The following is a 14,024-nucleotide window of genomic DNA, read 5'->3' on the forward strand; positions in this document are numbered from 1 at the left end:
ATTTTAATTTTTTAAAAGAAGTATATACTTAGGTGCACAGTAAATATCACTTTTTAAAATTTTATGTAAAACTATTTAATTTTAATCCTGGTCTTCCTTGTCAGGAGGGAGTTAAATTCAGCACCAGTCACTCGGATGCTTTTCCCCAGTCCCCAGGGTGTGCTAAGGTTTGCGAGGAGCATTCCCTCAATCATCAGCCACCTGACCACGCGGGGTACCAGGAGGGGCCTGTCGTCCCAGCCCACACATGCCCTCCAGGTTCCGTGGCTTTGTGGGATGCCTTTTGTGCTCACTACAGGGGAACAAAAGCCTGTTCCTCTGAGCCCTTCCTCGGTCTCACCTGGGCTCCCTGGGAACAGTGCTTCTTAGTGACTCACATGCCTTAGTCTCTTTCAATCTGGGGGAAACCCCTCTCTCCTCCATCTAGATTCTCAATAGATTTTTTTTTTTTTTAAACAAGAAGCTAAAATGCCCTGACACACACTTTTCCTTAGGCAAGAACACACAATGTAGCCTATTTAAATGGTAGGCTATAGAGAGAAAACACAAATTTTCTTTTAAAAAAAAGAGAGTAGTAAATTGTAGAGGAGTAATAAAACTCAATAGTCCACCTCTGTTCAGTGTTACCGCCTCTGAAACTAACTCTGTGTAGCCGAGTTCCTGTTTTTATAACTTATCGAAGAATATTAATATTTGATAAATGCGTTTATATTTTATTGACATAGAGTAATTCCTGAGTGACCTAAAATATCAAGCAGAACATAACATTTTAATTTTGTTTTGTCTTATTTTACCTAAGAACACTGGAACTATTTTGGGGCTGATGAGAATCTTGGTCCAGTGGCTGTGAGCATTCGAAGGGAAAAACCAGAAGAAATGAAAGAAAATGGATCTCCTTACAACTACCGAATAATATTTAGAACTAGTGAGGTAAGTTGCACATGAGAAAGGTGAGGCTTAATGGAAGTGAAACAAAAAATAGAGTAGCCTCAGTAACAAAACAATTTAATTTATATCACATCGTTACAAACGTCTTTAGAATAAGCACAGTCCCCTTTCATTCATTCTGGTGGTGATAGCAGTGGACGTATTGCTTAGATCTGGATGCTTTCTTTTCATCTAGCTCTGGATAAATGCAATAAATGAATGGGAGTTTAGATTCAGAGAAAGACATGTCCATCGAGTCTGGCCTGAGGAAGTGGAGGCTTTGGAATCCCAGTGGAATAGTTCCCGTCCTGCTGGGGCAGCTGGAAGGTATCAAGCCAGCCCGAGGAGGTCGGGTACTTACCTATGAGAGAGAGTCGCTGAGGACTTAACTCACTCTTCCTCACTATTGCTTAGGACACTTGTGGCCCCACCAAGAGGGAAAGAGACTCTTTTATTTCTTCCTCTGTCACTTCACTGTCCCTCGGACCTGTTCTCTGAGGCCTTGAACATCGGCCCTTTGAACCAGAGGCTCTCTAATGTGGGAGGTGAGACAGGTTCTTGGGTCTTTTTAGGAATCCAATGCATATAACACATGAGTTTTGATTTTTAAATGAAATTCAGGTTACAGAAGAAAATAAAATACCTAACAAAGCAGTTTTTAAAAACTCAAGAACGAATGTGGGACTCTGAAGTTTTCCTGTTTTCCTTCGAAGCGTGCGCAGTTGTGCTGGTGATCCATTTACTGCCTCTCAGCGCTTCGTTCACTTTCGATTGTGGTTACGCAGTAATGCCTGATACTCCCTTGAGGTATCTGGAGAATAATGGTTTTTAAAACTGGTTTAAATAGGGCGTTTGGCTTTGTTTTCCCCACTGAATTTCAGGAGTTGGCCTCAGTTAGTCATCGTTCCTAAGCTTGAACTCTGGGGAAATTAAAAAATTGGATTTTTAAAGGCATGACTTTAATATCCAATGTATTATTTATAACAGCCAGACAGAAATGAAGAACTAACATGCCGTGGTGTACTTTTTCTCCACTCTAAAGCTAACAGTTAAGCAGTGTAAATTCTTTTGTCAAACATGAAAAACACAGAGAACACCCTGCGTTTTTGAAGTTGAATGTAGATAGGTGGTCATTTCCAGCTTCTGAGATCTCACCAGATCCCTGTGAGCCTCAGTTTCCTTACTCCTCAGCGTTTTTGTCCTCCCTGTTCTTATCTTTTTCTCCTCTCAAGGCCACTCTGATTTAAGCCGCCTGTAATATTCTTCCTTTTCTCTGTTGTTAATCCATTTTAATTCCTGTTCTTGCCACTGTCCTATCATCCTTCATGCCAGAGATTGACGTTTCCTAAATCACTGTCTTTCTCAGATCCTGTCACTGGTTACCATGATCGCCCCTTTCAGGTTGCCTTGCCGGCATTCCGCATCTGGTCTCAGCCTCGCTGTCCAGGATAACGCCTGTCCTACCGTCACATGATCCCTCTGCCACATGATCGCTCTGCCGTGGTGGCTGAACTGCACTGACTCTTGCCTCCTCCACCTCTGTTCTTTCATCTTTTGATACCTCAGTCTAAAATGCTTGACCAGCACCTCCCACGAGTTCTTTGGTCTTGCAGTTTAGACCTTTTCCTGCCAACCAGTTAGATAAATTAGGTCCCTTGGATCCATTTCCTTAGCCTTTGATTGAAACATCCAAATCAAATGTTCATGGTCCAAAAGACCATTACCACTAGGTTTCATGTTCAAATTAATGTTTCGCTGATGACAGCTTTATTATTCTAGTTTTTCAGGCCAGAAACCTTGAAGCCACACTTGACTCCTCTCTTTTCCTCCCCTCGCCCCCAATTCTTCTCCCTCCTGCCCCCCCAAGTATAAGCAAAACTTGTTGATTTTTGTCTTCAAAATATATCCAGAATTCAACCATTTCTTCCATCCCCACTGCCTGGACCTGGGCCAGGCCACGGTCATCTTTTCCAGAGAACTGTGCTTCCTACTTGTGCCCTTAAACCCTGCATTCTTTCAGCCCAGCAGGGATCCTTTTGAAATGTAATCCACATCTTGTCATTTCTCAATTCAGAATCCTGTAATGGTTTCTCCTCTCCCTCTTCGTAAAAGCCAGTCTCCTTGGTAGCCTAGGAGGCTGCGCCTCTGCTACCAACCTCATCTCCAGCTCCCTCTTGTTAGTCTTTTCCAGCCACATTGGCTTCTTTCTCTCTGGGCACCCTCAGGACACCTCCACCTCAGGTCTGGGATGCTCCCTGTTCCTCTGTGGTGCAGTGCTCTTCCCCAGAGCGCTCTCATTGCCTTCTGGCCTTTACTCATAAACCACAGGGGCCTTCCTTGGCCACTGAATCTAACCTTTCTACCCCCTCGTGCCCCTGTTTTGTATCCAGTTCCAGGCTTTATTTTTTTCATGGGCATTTAACACTATCTCACGTATTGTACTTATTTTGTTGGTTTTCTTTCTCTGCTACTCGGATATAAACCCATTGAGGATGGGACTTTTATCTGAATTGTTCATTACTGTATGCCTAATGCCTAAAATAATACTTTCCCTCCCTCTCTACTCCCTCCCTTCCTCCTTTCCTTCCTTCCTTCCTTCCTTCCTTCCTGTTTGCCTTCCTTTCTTCCTCTCTCTGATGTTTATTTAATTGCCACTAGCTTTTGTGTAATTTTTTCTTTCCAATAAAAATGATCCTTAAATGTGAATTAATTGTAACATCTTTACAAGGCTTTGCATTGAAATAAACTAACAAAAGTCCTTTGATAGAAATACTCTAGATGTTGATTCCAGTCTGCAGCACCTGGACTTTGTGGGACAGATATATATATATAATAAAGTAAGACTTTGTTTTCATGCTTTTGCAGGGACTTTTCATGCTGTTTCTCCTGTTAATAAATACATCAAGAGAAAAGAACATAGTCACCCCAATGCCACTCCAGTGCTTCAGTAAATAGCGACAGGATAACAGAAATACAAACAGATCTCTTTCATTTCAGTAAAAATAATCATTGCAGAACATAGAAAAAACCTTGCATAGATTTGTAAGCATGAGGATTTTTTTATGGACGGTCTTATGGCACGTGCGCACTTTTGAGGTGCACAGGGAGTTAATGAGGGTTCTCTACTTTGGCTTTCTTGAGGTGAGCTGCTATCTTTTTGTGGTGCAGGATTAGCAATAATTAGCATTCCTGGTGTAGGTTTTTCACCTGCAAATATTTCCAGCCTTCGTAGCTTGCTGTCCCAGGGCACGTGTTATTTTATGGAAGGCAGAGAGCAGTGACTGAGTTGTTCAGCAGTTTCCCACAATTTAAAAAAAAAAACAAACAAAACCGTTTCTTTAGAAGTAGATATGAATTCATAGGAAAACGATGTTTTTTACACCAGTGTTATTTGAAAATAAGTCATAAATAAAAGAAAAGATGTAAATTAGATGAATAGACTGCAAATACCTCAAGCGCCTTTTCCTCGTTGAGTAAGATGGTGAGTTTTGCTTTTCCCACTGTCATCTCTTGTCTCCATCAGTTGACAAAGTTCCAGGTTTTATTTCCCTGGTGAGTCTCCCCAAGGAGTATTGCAGTTTAGGCTTTCACTGCATTTGATGTGCAGTAGTCCCCCCTTATCTGCAGTTTGCTTTCTACGGCTTCCGTTATGTAAGGTCAGCTGCAGTCTGAAGATGTTAAATTTCCCCAACCATTGACATTATCTGCTCCTGACATCCAACCATCCACATCATCATGGCTGGATGATCCAGGATCACCCGAAGTAGATAATCCTCCTTCTGATGAATCGTCGGAAGCTTAATAGTAGCCTAACACTATGTCACAGTGCTTGTGTCATTCACCTCACTTCACCTCATTGTGTAGGCATTTTATTGTCTCATATCACACAAGAAGGCTGAATATAGTACAGTAAGATATTTTGAGAAAGAGATCACATAACTTTTATTACAGTATATTATAATTGTTCTATTTTATTATTTGTTAACCTCTTGCTGTGCCTAATTCATAAATTAAACTTTATCATAGGTATGTATATATAGGAAATAACACAGTATATATAGAGTTTAGTACTATCCACAGTTTCAGGTATCCCCCTCGGATAAGTGGGAGACTACTGGATTCACTCCTCTCACCGGAGCACGTGTCTGTCTTTCAGCTCATGACACTGAGAGGTTCAGTCCTGGAGGATGCCATTCCCTCAACAGCAAAGCACTCGACAGCCAGAGGGCTGCCTCTGAAAGAAGTGCTAGAGCATGTGATTCCCGAGCTCAATGTCCATTGCCTGCGGTTGGCCTTCAACACTCCCAAGGTCACAGAGCAGCTCATGAAACTGGATGAACAAGGGGTAAGTGTGGCTTCCAGAGAACATTTTTATGGCTCAGGTTTCCTGCTAGGCTTCCAGGATATAGACCTCGATATTTCTTTTTGACAAGGACAACTGATGTCATTTATTGTGAAGGATACTCTCTTTGCAATTACTCAGTTTCTTTTTTCTTAGCTCTCTTTACATTTCTCATCTAATGAAATTCTCTATGTCAGAATTGATATACATGATACTTAAAGTATGTTTTGCTTTTTTGGTAATCTATAAATGCAGTGAATTTTTCAAGTACTCTAGGAATAAGTAGTAGCAATAACAGTAATGATAATAGTTAACATATTCACCAGGCTCTGTTTTACGTGCCTTAAATATGTTATCTCATTTAGTCTCTCAGTCCTATGAGTACTGTACCATTATTTATCCCCATTTTGGAAACAAGGAATCTGAGGCACAGAGAGATTAAATAGTAAGTCAAAGTTAACAGAGTTAATAAGTTCAAGGCCTGAACTGTTAAGCCACTACAACATACCATTCTTAAAAGCTTAAATTTTTAAAGTCTATTTATATCGCCAACAGTGTATTTTTGCTAAGGTTCCTAAATACAAAAATTTTAAAATTTGGGTCATAATTAGTAACAAAATGAAAATGCACAAGATTTCTTACTTTTATACTTTCTATACTTTCACGTAAGGTCCATTTGGTCAAAATGCAAATGAATGACAGGCTAATTCATATAGAGGCAGCAGAAGGGCAGAGAATGAAAAGTTATGACCTGGAAAATTCACTAACCAGAGAGTATCCACATTCTACGGTAGCTTTTTGAAGAGAGTAACAACTTTTAGACATTGAAAATATGATCATATAATACATATTCGAAATTCTACATTGAAACAGATTATTTTATATAAAGGAGGTGTTGATTGTTATTTCTCCTTGTTTACCCACATTGAGTAAAAAAAAAAAAAGAGCGCCCCAATTGTAGACATTTTATGAGATCTCTGGCACATTTAGTGCCCTCTCTTAGTGATAGCAACTTAGTGTAAGACCACAGATGGGCTGATCAATGATGAAGATTTTTTGGCCCCATCAACACAGGAAAAATAAGAACACTATAATGAGTTTAACTTAAAGCTAAATTTATTTAATTCACAAAACTGTGTGTTATTCTGAAATTATGGGCTTCTTAATCTCGGAGGATATTAAAATATCCTTTCCTTCATAAATTATTGATAATAATATGTGTTTTTTTAATTAGTAATTTTTTCTTTTTCAGTTACAGTTGGCATACAATCTTATATTGGTTTCAGATGTATAACATGGTGATTAGACATTTATATAACATGAATGATCACCTTGATAAGTCTTAAGTATCCATCTGATACCATACATAGTTATTACAATATTATTGACTTTATTCCCTTTGCTGTGCTTTACATCTCCATGACTGTTTTTGTAACTGACATTTTGCACATATTAATCCCCCTTTTCACCCATCTCACTTACCCACCCCCTTTCATCTGGCAACAATCAGTTTGCTCTTTGTATCTGTGAGTTTGTTGTATTTTTTAAGATTCCACATATAAGTGAAATCATATGATATTTGTCTTTATCTGACTTATTTTACTTAGCATAGTACCCTCTAGGTTTATCCATGTTGTTACATATGGCAAGATTTCACTATTTTATGGCTGAGTAACATTCCATACATACACACGCACAATGTATATATAAAATACATACATACATATATATACACATATATCACAATTTTATTCACCTATTAATGGACACTGAGGTTGCTTTCATATCTTGGCTGTTGTAAATAATGCCGCAATGAACATAGGGGTATATATGTCTTTCTGAGTTAGTGTCTTGGGTTTCTTCAGATGAATATTCAGAAGTGGAATTGCTGGGTCCTTCTTTGTCTCTTCTTATAGCTTTTGTTTTAAAGTCTATTTTGTCTGATACAAGTATTGCTACACTAGCTTTTTGTTTGTTTGTTTCCATTTTCATAAAGTATCTTTTCCATCCCTTTACTTTCAGTCTGTGTTTCTTTCCATCTAAAGTGGGTCTCTTGTAGGAAGCATATGTAGGGGTCTTGTTTTCTTAACCATTCAGCCACCCCGTATCTTTTAATTGGAATATTTAATCCATTTCTGTTTAAAGTAATTATTGATAGGTATGTGGTTATTGCCGTTTTATTATGCATGGCTTTGGTCTTTTTTCTTCTTTTTAAAGAAGTCTCTCTAACCTTTCTTGTAATACTGGTTTGGTGGTGATGAACTCCTTTAGCTTTTTCTTTTATGAGACATGGGTTGTTTTCTGTAATGCCTTTTCTTGGTGAAATTTTCTTGGCAATCTAGGTGAGTCTCCCCAGTTTTATTTTGGAAATTTTACTGGGTGGTGGAATCTAAGAGTTTAAAGCCTGCTATTCTGTATGAGCAGTTCTATATCTGGACTAAGGGGCACCCACTTGGCCTCTGTCTTTTCATTTATATCTTCATAACATTCAAAGCCAGGATTGTACTAACAAAAGACAGATATACATACTTAGGCATTTATTTCATCTGGGGAGTCATTTTTTTTTTTTTTTTTTGGTAAGAATTCTCATTAATGCCTTGGAATCATTTTGAGAAACTGATTATTTTGGTGTCTTTACAAATACATATTTTAAAAAAAGAAATGCTTGTAAGTGCAGTAGATTCTGCATTTGAATCATTGCAAAGCATTTTTGGTTTCCATCTGTGTCGCCATTTTTTAAAATTTCATGCTTTGTACATCCTTATATTTAAAGAGATTCATAGTATGATACCAAGAAACTGGACTCACTTCTAAATCTCCCTTTAAATTTTATTTAAATTATTCTTTTAATATCTTCTCTACTTTAAATAGCTTACATAATTACCCTTGGGAAAAAGAAAACACTATTGCTTGCTACGTAGTGGCATTCTGCCTTTGAGATCTTTGGTGCCTTATTTTCTCATTTACCACTTTTAAAAGCTGAAATGAACAGAAAAACAAATGAAAATTATATCTGTAAAATGGAAAGCATTTCACAAAAATATAAAAATTTGGTTTTCATTTGAATAGACTCTGATATGTATGTGGGAACTGAAGTAGGCATTTTAATTCCTGAAATGCATCTATGCCTTGTGGCTTATCCAAGCTTTCACACTCTCCTTCATGAAACCTTTCTGGGCCCTTCACTATTTATTGATGTCCATTTCCATTATCACGTAAAGTGCAGTGGGAACATGAAACTTACCTGCCAATGATTTCACACTGTTAAGCACTTGGAATAGGTTGTGACTCAGAAAATTTGGTTAACTCAGGATTTAGTTTATCCATCATGATCCTAGATCTTCAGTTATATAATTGAGAGCATCTCTTAATAAAAGCAAATTCGTGTGTGTGTGTGTGTGTGTGTGTGTGTGTGTGTGTGTGTATACAGATATATGCATACATATATATGTTACATATAGTATTTACTTACTTATTATACTGTTCTGAGCCTTTCACCAGCATCCTCTGGTTTCACCCTCACAGCACCCTGTGCAGTAGTAGATTCCAGTTATTGGCCCATTTAATGATTGAGAGAATTGAGACTTTCAGAAGTTCTCAGGGCCATTTTCCCTTAGTAGTCTTGAACACTGGCTACAAATTTGCATAATAGTACCTTTCATTTTTAAGTTTTCCAAGTTTTCTTATATTTCTACATATCTTGAATTATTTTGATCCTCTCAACTATCCTGTGAAATATCAGGAATTTCATTATTTATTCAAGCCAACTTTTTAACAATAAGACCAATTCAGTTACTTTTAAATTTGCCATTTTTCTTCATCAGTCATTTAAAAAAAAAAACACCTTTATCTTACCTACTCTATGGAAGTAGAATGTAAGGTGGTCATGCCAGGCTCCATTTCAAGGAGTTCACGTGTGTAAAGCACTTGGTGCAGTGCCAGCCCCACTGTGAACACTGAAGTAAAAGTAGCTGTGATTGATAATGGTAACATACTTACTTCTTAGTAGCCCTTTACATGTATTATCTCATTTAATCTGTATAAGCATCCTATGAGAGAGCTGCTATTATAGGTAGTATAATATATTATGCTTACTGTCACAAGTAATCACAACTGTTTCAGATTCAATAAATGCTTATTGAATGACCACTCTTTGCAGATTGTTCAATACTGTAAACTAAATAGGCTGGTAAGACACAGTCATTATCCATGAAAGAGACAAGGTCATAAATTACTGTAATGGAAATCAGGTTTAATATAATGAGTATAATAAAAGAACTGTAAACGAAGAGGAATGGAGGTGCAAGCTAGTGGGGCCAAGTCGTAACTGGTTAGATGGATCAGGATGAGATGGGCCCTGACAGGGAAGAGGATTTCATCAGGCCAGAGAATAAGCAGTCCAGTGGTCTAGACTCAGAATAATAAGAACAAAGCACAGAGGGACAAAAGGGCAGAGCGTGGTGATGGGGCAGCAAGCAGTCCAGCTGAGCAAGAGTGTGAGACACACATAAGAGAGTTATAAAAATAGATATTTCTTATTGAGCAGTGACTCAGGCAAGCAACATGTGAAGCAATTTACATGAAATGTTTTAATTAATCTTCAGTAGCCTTTGATCCAGGTGCCATTGTTCTTGCTTTACAGACAAGAGCACTGAGGCACAAAGTGGGTGAAAAGTGCCCCAGTCCAGGTCACAGTCAGGGTCTGGTGGAGGTGGGTCTTGCATCCAGCATTAAGACTCTAGAGCCCACATTTTGTACAGCCCATCCTCCTTTTCCTTGGCTGCGAGTGAGAGAGAAAACTAGAAGGATAGCTCCCTCCATGCTTTATTACTGCAGGCTTCAATGCCCAATATTAAATATAACATGTTAAACACAAAATGGGAGTAAAGCTTAAAAATCTTTAAAGTACAATTGCCAGTTTGCAGTAGAGAAAATTAGTAGTCCTGTCTTCATTAGGGAATGTCAAGTTTTATGTACACGGTGGTGGTTTTACCTAAATGATCATCTCCACTGTTTTTCTAGATGCTTATTAAAAATGCAAAGAAATTAAAATATCTATTGGGTTCTTTAAAAAGTTAACCTTCAAGTTATTGAAGTTAAAAGGGAAAAGTATCTAATTAGTCTGCAATACATATCTCAAGAGTAGTTGTAAGGAAAGAAGCAACATTTATTTGATAGTGAATAGCACTGTTCCTTTGATTAAAGACATAGATAAAATTCTTTGCAGACTTAGCCTATTTATTGCCTTGTTGCATTATTTTATTGAGGATAAATTAATTTGACCAGCCACTTTTTTCTTTGATTCAGGCAGCTTAATTTAAAGAATGAGCCATAGGGAAAGCATTTTTTCCAAAACCCATTTTCTACGAATGAAGCTTCATAGAACAATTATCATTCCTGAAATTTTAATCTTCTCTGAGATTATGGTATCAGCCAATGCATGTTTAAAGCTCAGATGGCCACAGAATTGGTTCTAGACAACTCATGGACCTGTGTGTACATTATCAAGAAAGAAATATGCATGACAGGTCAGAGAAGGAAGGCAGTGGCATTGGTAGCTTTGTCATATCTGTTCACAAGTAATGATTACTCTGCCTTCGCTCATCCATGCCCTTTCCCCTGGCTGAGATTGGGTTGGATGAGTGGATGGAGACCTTTCCAGTGGTTACGTGACTGATAGCAGTAGCATTTGTTTCGCAATTCAAGAAGAATAACTGATTGCAGATATTTCAGTCTTCTTGATTTTAAATTGTGGATTATGTTTTAAATTCAGCTTTAAAATAAAAAGTTGTGCTAGTTTTCTTTCCTACAGGACTCAACTAGCTAGTATCTTCAGATGGTCCGAAAATCAAAGTGATTATGTTGACATTGAGGGGTCTCATTTCCACCCAGTTTCCTCCTCCCTCTTCCCCACAGTCACCATTTTCATTTTTCTCATGTATTCCTATGCTTCTTTGTACAGAGATCACCAAATATGCATATGTAGTCGTATTTCCCCCTCTTCTTATACAAAATATAGCATGTTGTAGACATTTGCTTTTTTCACTTTGTAATATATTTTCGAGTTCCTTCTATGTCAGTACGTAGAAAGCTTTACTGCTGCATAATATTCTGTTGCGCTACTGTAGTTTATTTCATCAGTTTCCCTATTGATGGGCATTTGGTTTAATTCTGGTCTTCTTTTTTATTATAAACAGTGCTGCAGTGAAGAGCCTTTCCCTATAAAATTGAAATTCATCTTAATGTTAAATCAAAACAGGGTGTTTATTATCAGTTTCATACCTAATGCGAAGCTTTTTATTTTTGTGAGAAATTTTGCACAACATATCATTAGAGAAGATTGAGATGATTTTGTGTATAGAATATTTCCTATATATTATGCCACAGATAAAAATGGAATGTGTGTATGCACATATATAAATAATTTTGACAGCATCTCAGATTTCTTTTAAAATAAATTTTCTACCCACTATCCATATGTTATTTTTAAAGCAATTTGATTATTAGTAATTTCCAATGAGGATAAGTTTTCTAACTAGCATTTTGTAGTTTTTATTGTTGTTCTCAACACTGAATTTTTTCAGTCTCTTCGTCATTCTGTTTGGAGGACAGTGTAGTGATGAACCTTTAGGAAGTTATCATGTTTATGAAGAACAAACCAAAATAAATGCTATCAGTATAAATCGTGAGAATTTTAAAAACCAAGGTCTTATGTCTGGTAATAACAGAATAGGTTGTCACAGATTAGCCCTAGACCTACTAAGAATACCCAGAAACACTAAACAAAATGTTTTTTAAAAATGAATTTGGATTTTGCTTCTGGAAGAAGAAAGTAAGTATATTTTTTTTGTGTTCTTCTTGCTAAGTATAGCTAAAAAACTTGTACATTGCATATGCAACAAACATAAAATGAATCTGAAAGGTGGAGAGAAGGAAGCCGATTAGCTAGGGACTGTGAGGTTTGAGGAATGACCCAGCTGTCATTCATAATCAAAATTGAAATATAGAGAAATTTCCTCAATTTGATTGAAAAGGAAAAATCTACATAAAACCTATGGCTTTTACCATACGCAGTGATGAAAGACTTAATGGTAACAAGGTAAGGATGTACACTGTCACCACTGCTCTTCACCATGGTACAGAAAGTTCTGGTCAGCACAGCAAGTCAAAGGAAATAAAAGGTGTGTAGATGAAGGGAAGAAAAAATAAATAAAACTGTCTCTGATTCAAATAACTTGAAAGTCTATGCACACACCCCAAGGAATCCATAAAAGCTTCCTAGAACTGAGAGGTACATTCAGCAAGATTGTATCATTCAACACCAACTTACCCAAATCATTTATTTTAATGAACATGTGGAAACTGAAAAGAACATTTACAGCCCCTCAATAAGAAATTAAATATTTGAGTATTTCTCTAACAAAACATTTATAGGACTTGTATGCTAAAAACTATAAAACACTGATAAAAGAAATCAAAGAAGACCTAAATAAATGGAGAGACATACCACATTCATGGATCAAAAGACTTAATGTATTAATGATGTCCATTTTTCCCTAATCAATATGCAGCTTAGCACAATTAGTATCAAAATCCTAGCAAGATTTTTTATAATTATAGACAAGATTATTCTGAAATTTATATGGAAAGACAAAGGAACCAGAATAGCTAAAACAATTTTGAAAAAGAATAAAATAGAAGTTAGTCTACCTAATTTCAAGACTTATAATATAACTACACTAATCAAGACTGTACCTTATATTTATTGGAAGGATAGACACATAGATCGGTGGAACAGAATAGAGAAACCAGAAGTAGCCCCACAGAAATATATCCAACCGATTTCTGACAGAGATGTAAAAATAATTCAATGGAGAAAAATGGGCTTTTCAAACAAAGGTACTAGGACAGTTAGACACCCATAGACAAAATAATGAATTTGACCTAAACTTCATACAGTGTATAAAAATTTATTCAAATAGATCACAGGTTGAAATGTAAAACTATAAAAATTTTTGACAAAAACATAGAAAATCTTTGGGTCTTAGGGCTTGGTTAAGAGTTTTTAGACATAACACCAAGAACTTGATTCAGAAAAATAATTGAGAAATTGGAGTTCATCAGAATTCAAGGCATCCTGCAGCATTGTTTTTTCCCTTGGATATTCGCCGATCTGCGGGAGGCTTGGGCTTAAGTTCAGCATAAAGCCTCATATAAACAGGGGTTGATTTCATGGGAGCTGCAGAAATAAAAAATAGAGTTCAAAGATCATTGGAGAACTCAGATCAAATTGAGCAATCAAATTGAAATTCTAGAACCGAAAAAAAATAAAGTTAAAATCTCAGTAGATGGGTTTAAGAGCATGTTAGACACACCAGAAGAGAAAACTGATGAATTGAAGATAGGTTACCAGAAAAATTTTAACTGAAAAATGGAGACAAAATAAGAGAAATACAGAAAAGTGCCTAAAAGGCATGTGGACCACAGTGAAATACATATATATAATCCAATTCTCAGGAGAAGGGAGATTAAAGCATTATTTGGGGACAGAATCAATATTTGAAGAAATACTTGTAGAGAAATTTCCAAAACTGATGGAAGATGAATTAAGACATAATCAAGAGCTCTGCCTGCCCTAAGCAAGGTGAATATAATCAGATGTAAGCCCATTATAGTAAAATAAGATGTTGCTGAAAATGATAGAAAAAGACAAGTTTTTAAAATAGCCAAAGGAAAAAATGCCTTCAAAGAAGAA

General features: G+C 36.8%; 1 protein-coding gene across 15 annotated transcripts in view; it reads left to right on the top strand.

Moving 5' to 3' along the window:
• SIPA1L1 (signal induced proliferation associated 1 like 1) overlaps nucleotides 1-14,024 on the top strand; it is a 321,896-nt gene that overhangs the window by 214,145 nt on the left and 93,727 nt on the right. For all 15 annotated transcript variants that reach the window (XM_039883686.1, XM_039883681.1, XM_039883680.1 and 12 more), the window contains 2 exons: nucleotides 800-930; nucleotides 5,084-5,272. In XM_039883686.1, the coding sequence (XP_039739620.1) occupies nucleotides 800-930; nucleotides 5,084-5,272 (320 nt within the window). The remainder of the gene's footprint in view (nucleotides 1-799; nucleotides 931-5,083; nucleotides 5,273-14,024) is intronic.

This window comes from Pteropus medius, unplaced genomic scaffold (genome assembly GCF_902729225.1).
Source record: "Pteropus medius unplaced genomic scaffold, Ma_sr-lr_union100, whole genome shotgun sequence".
Taxonomy (NCBI): Eukaryota; Metazoa; Chordata; class Mammalia; order Chiroptera; family Pteropodidae; genus Pteropus; species Pteropus medius.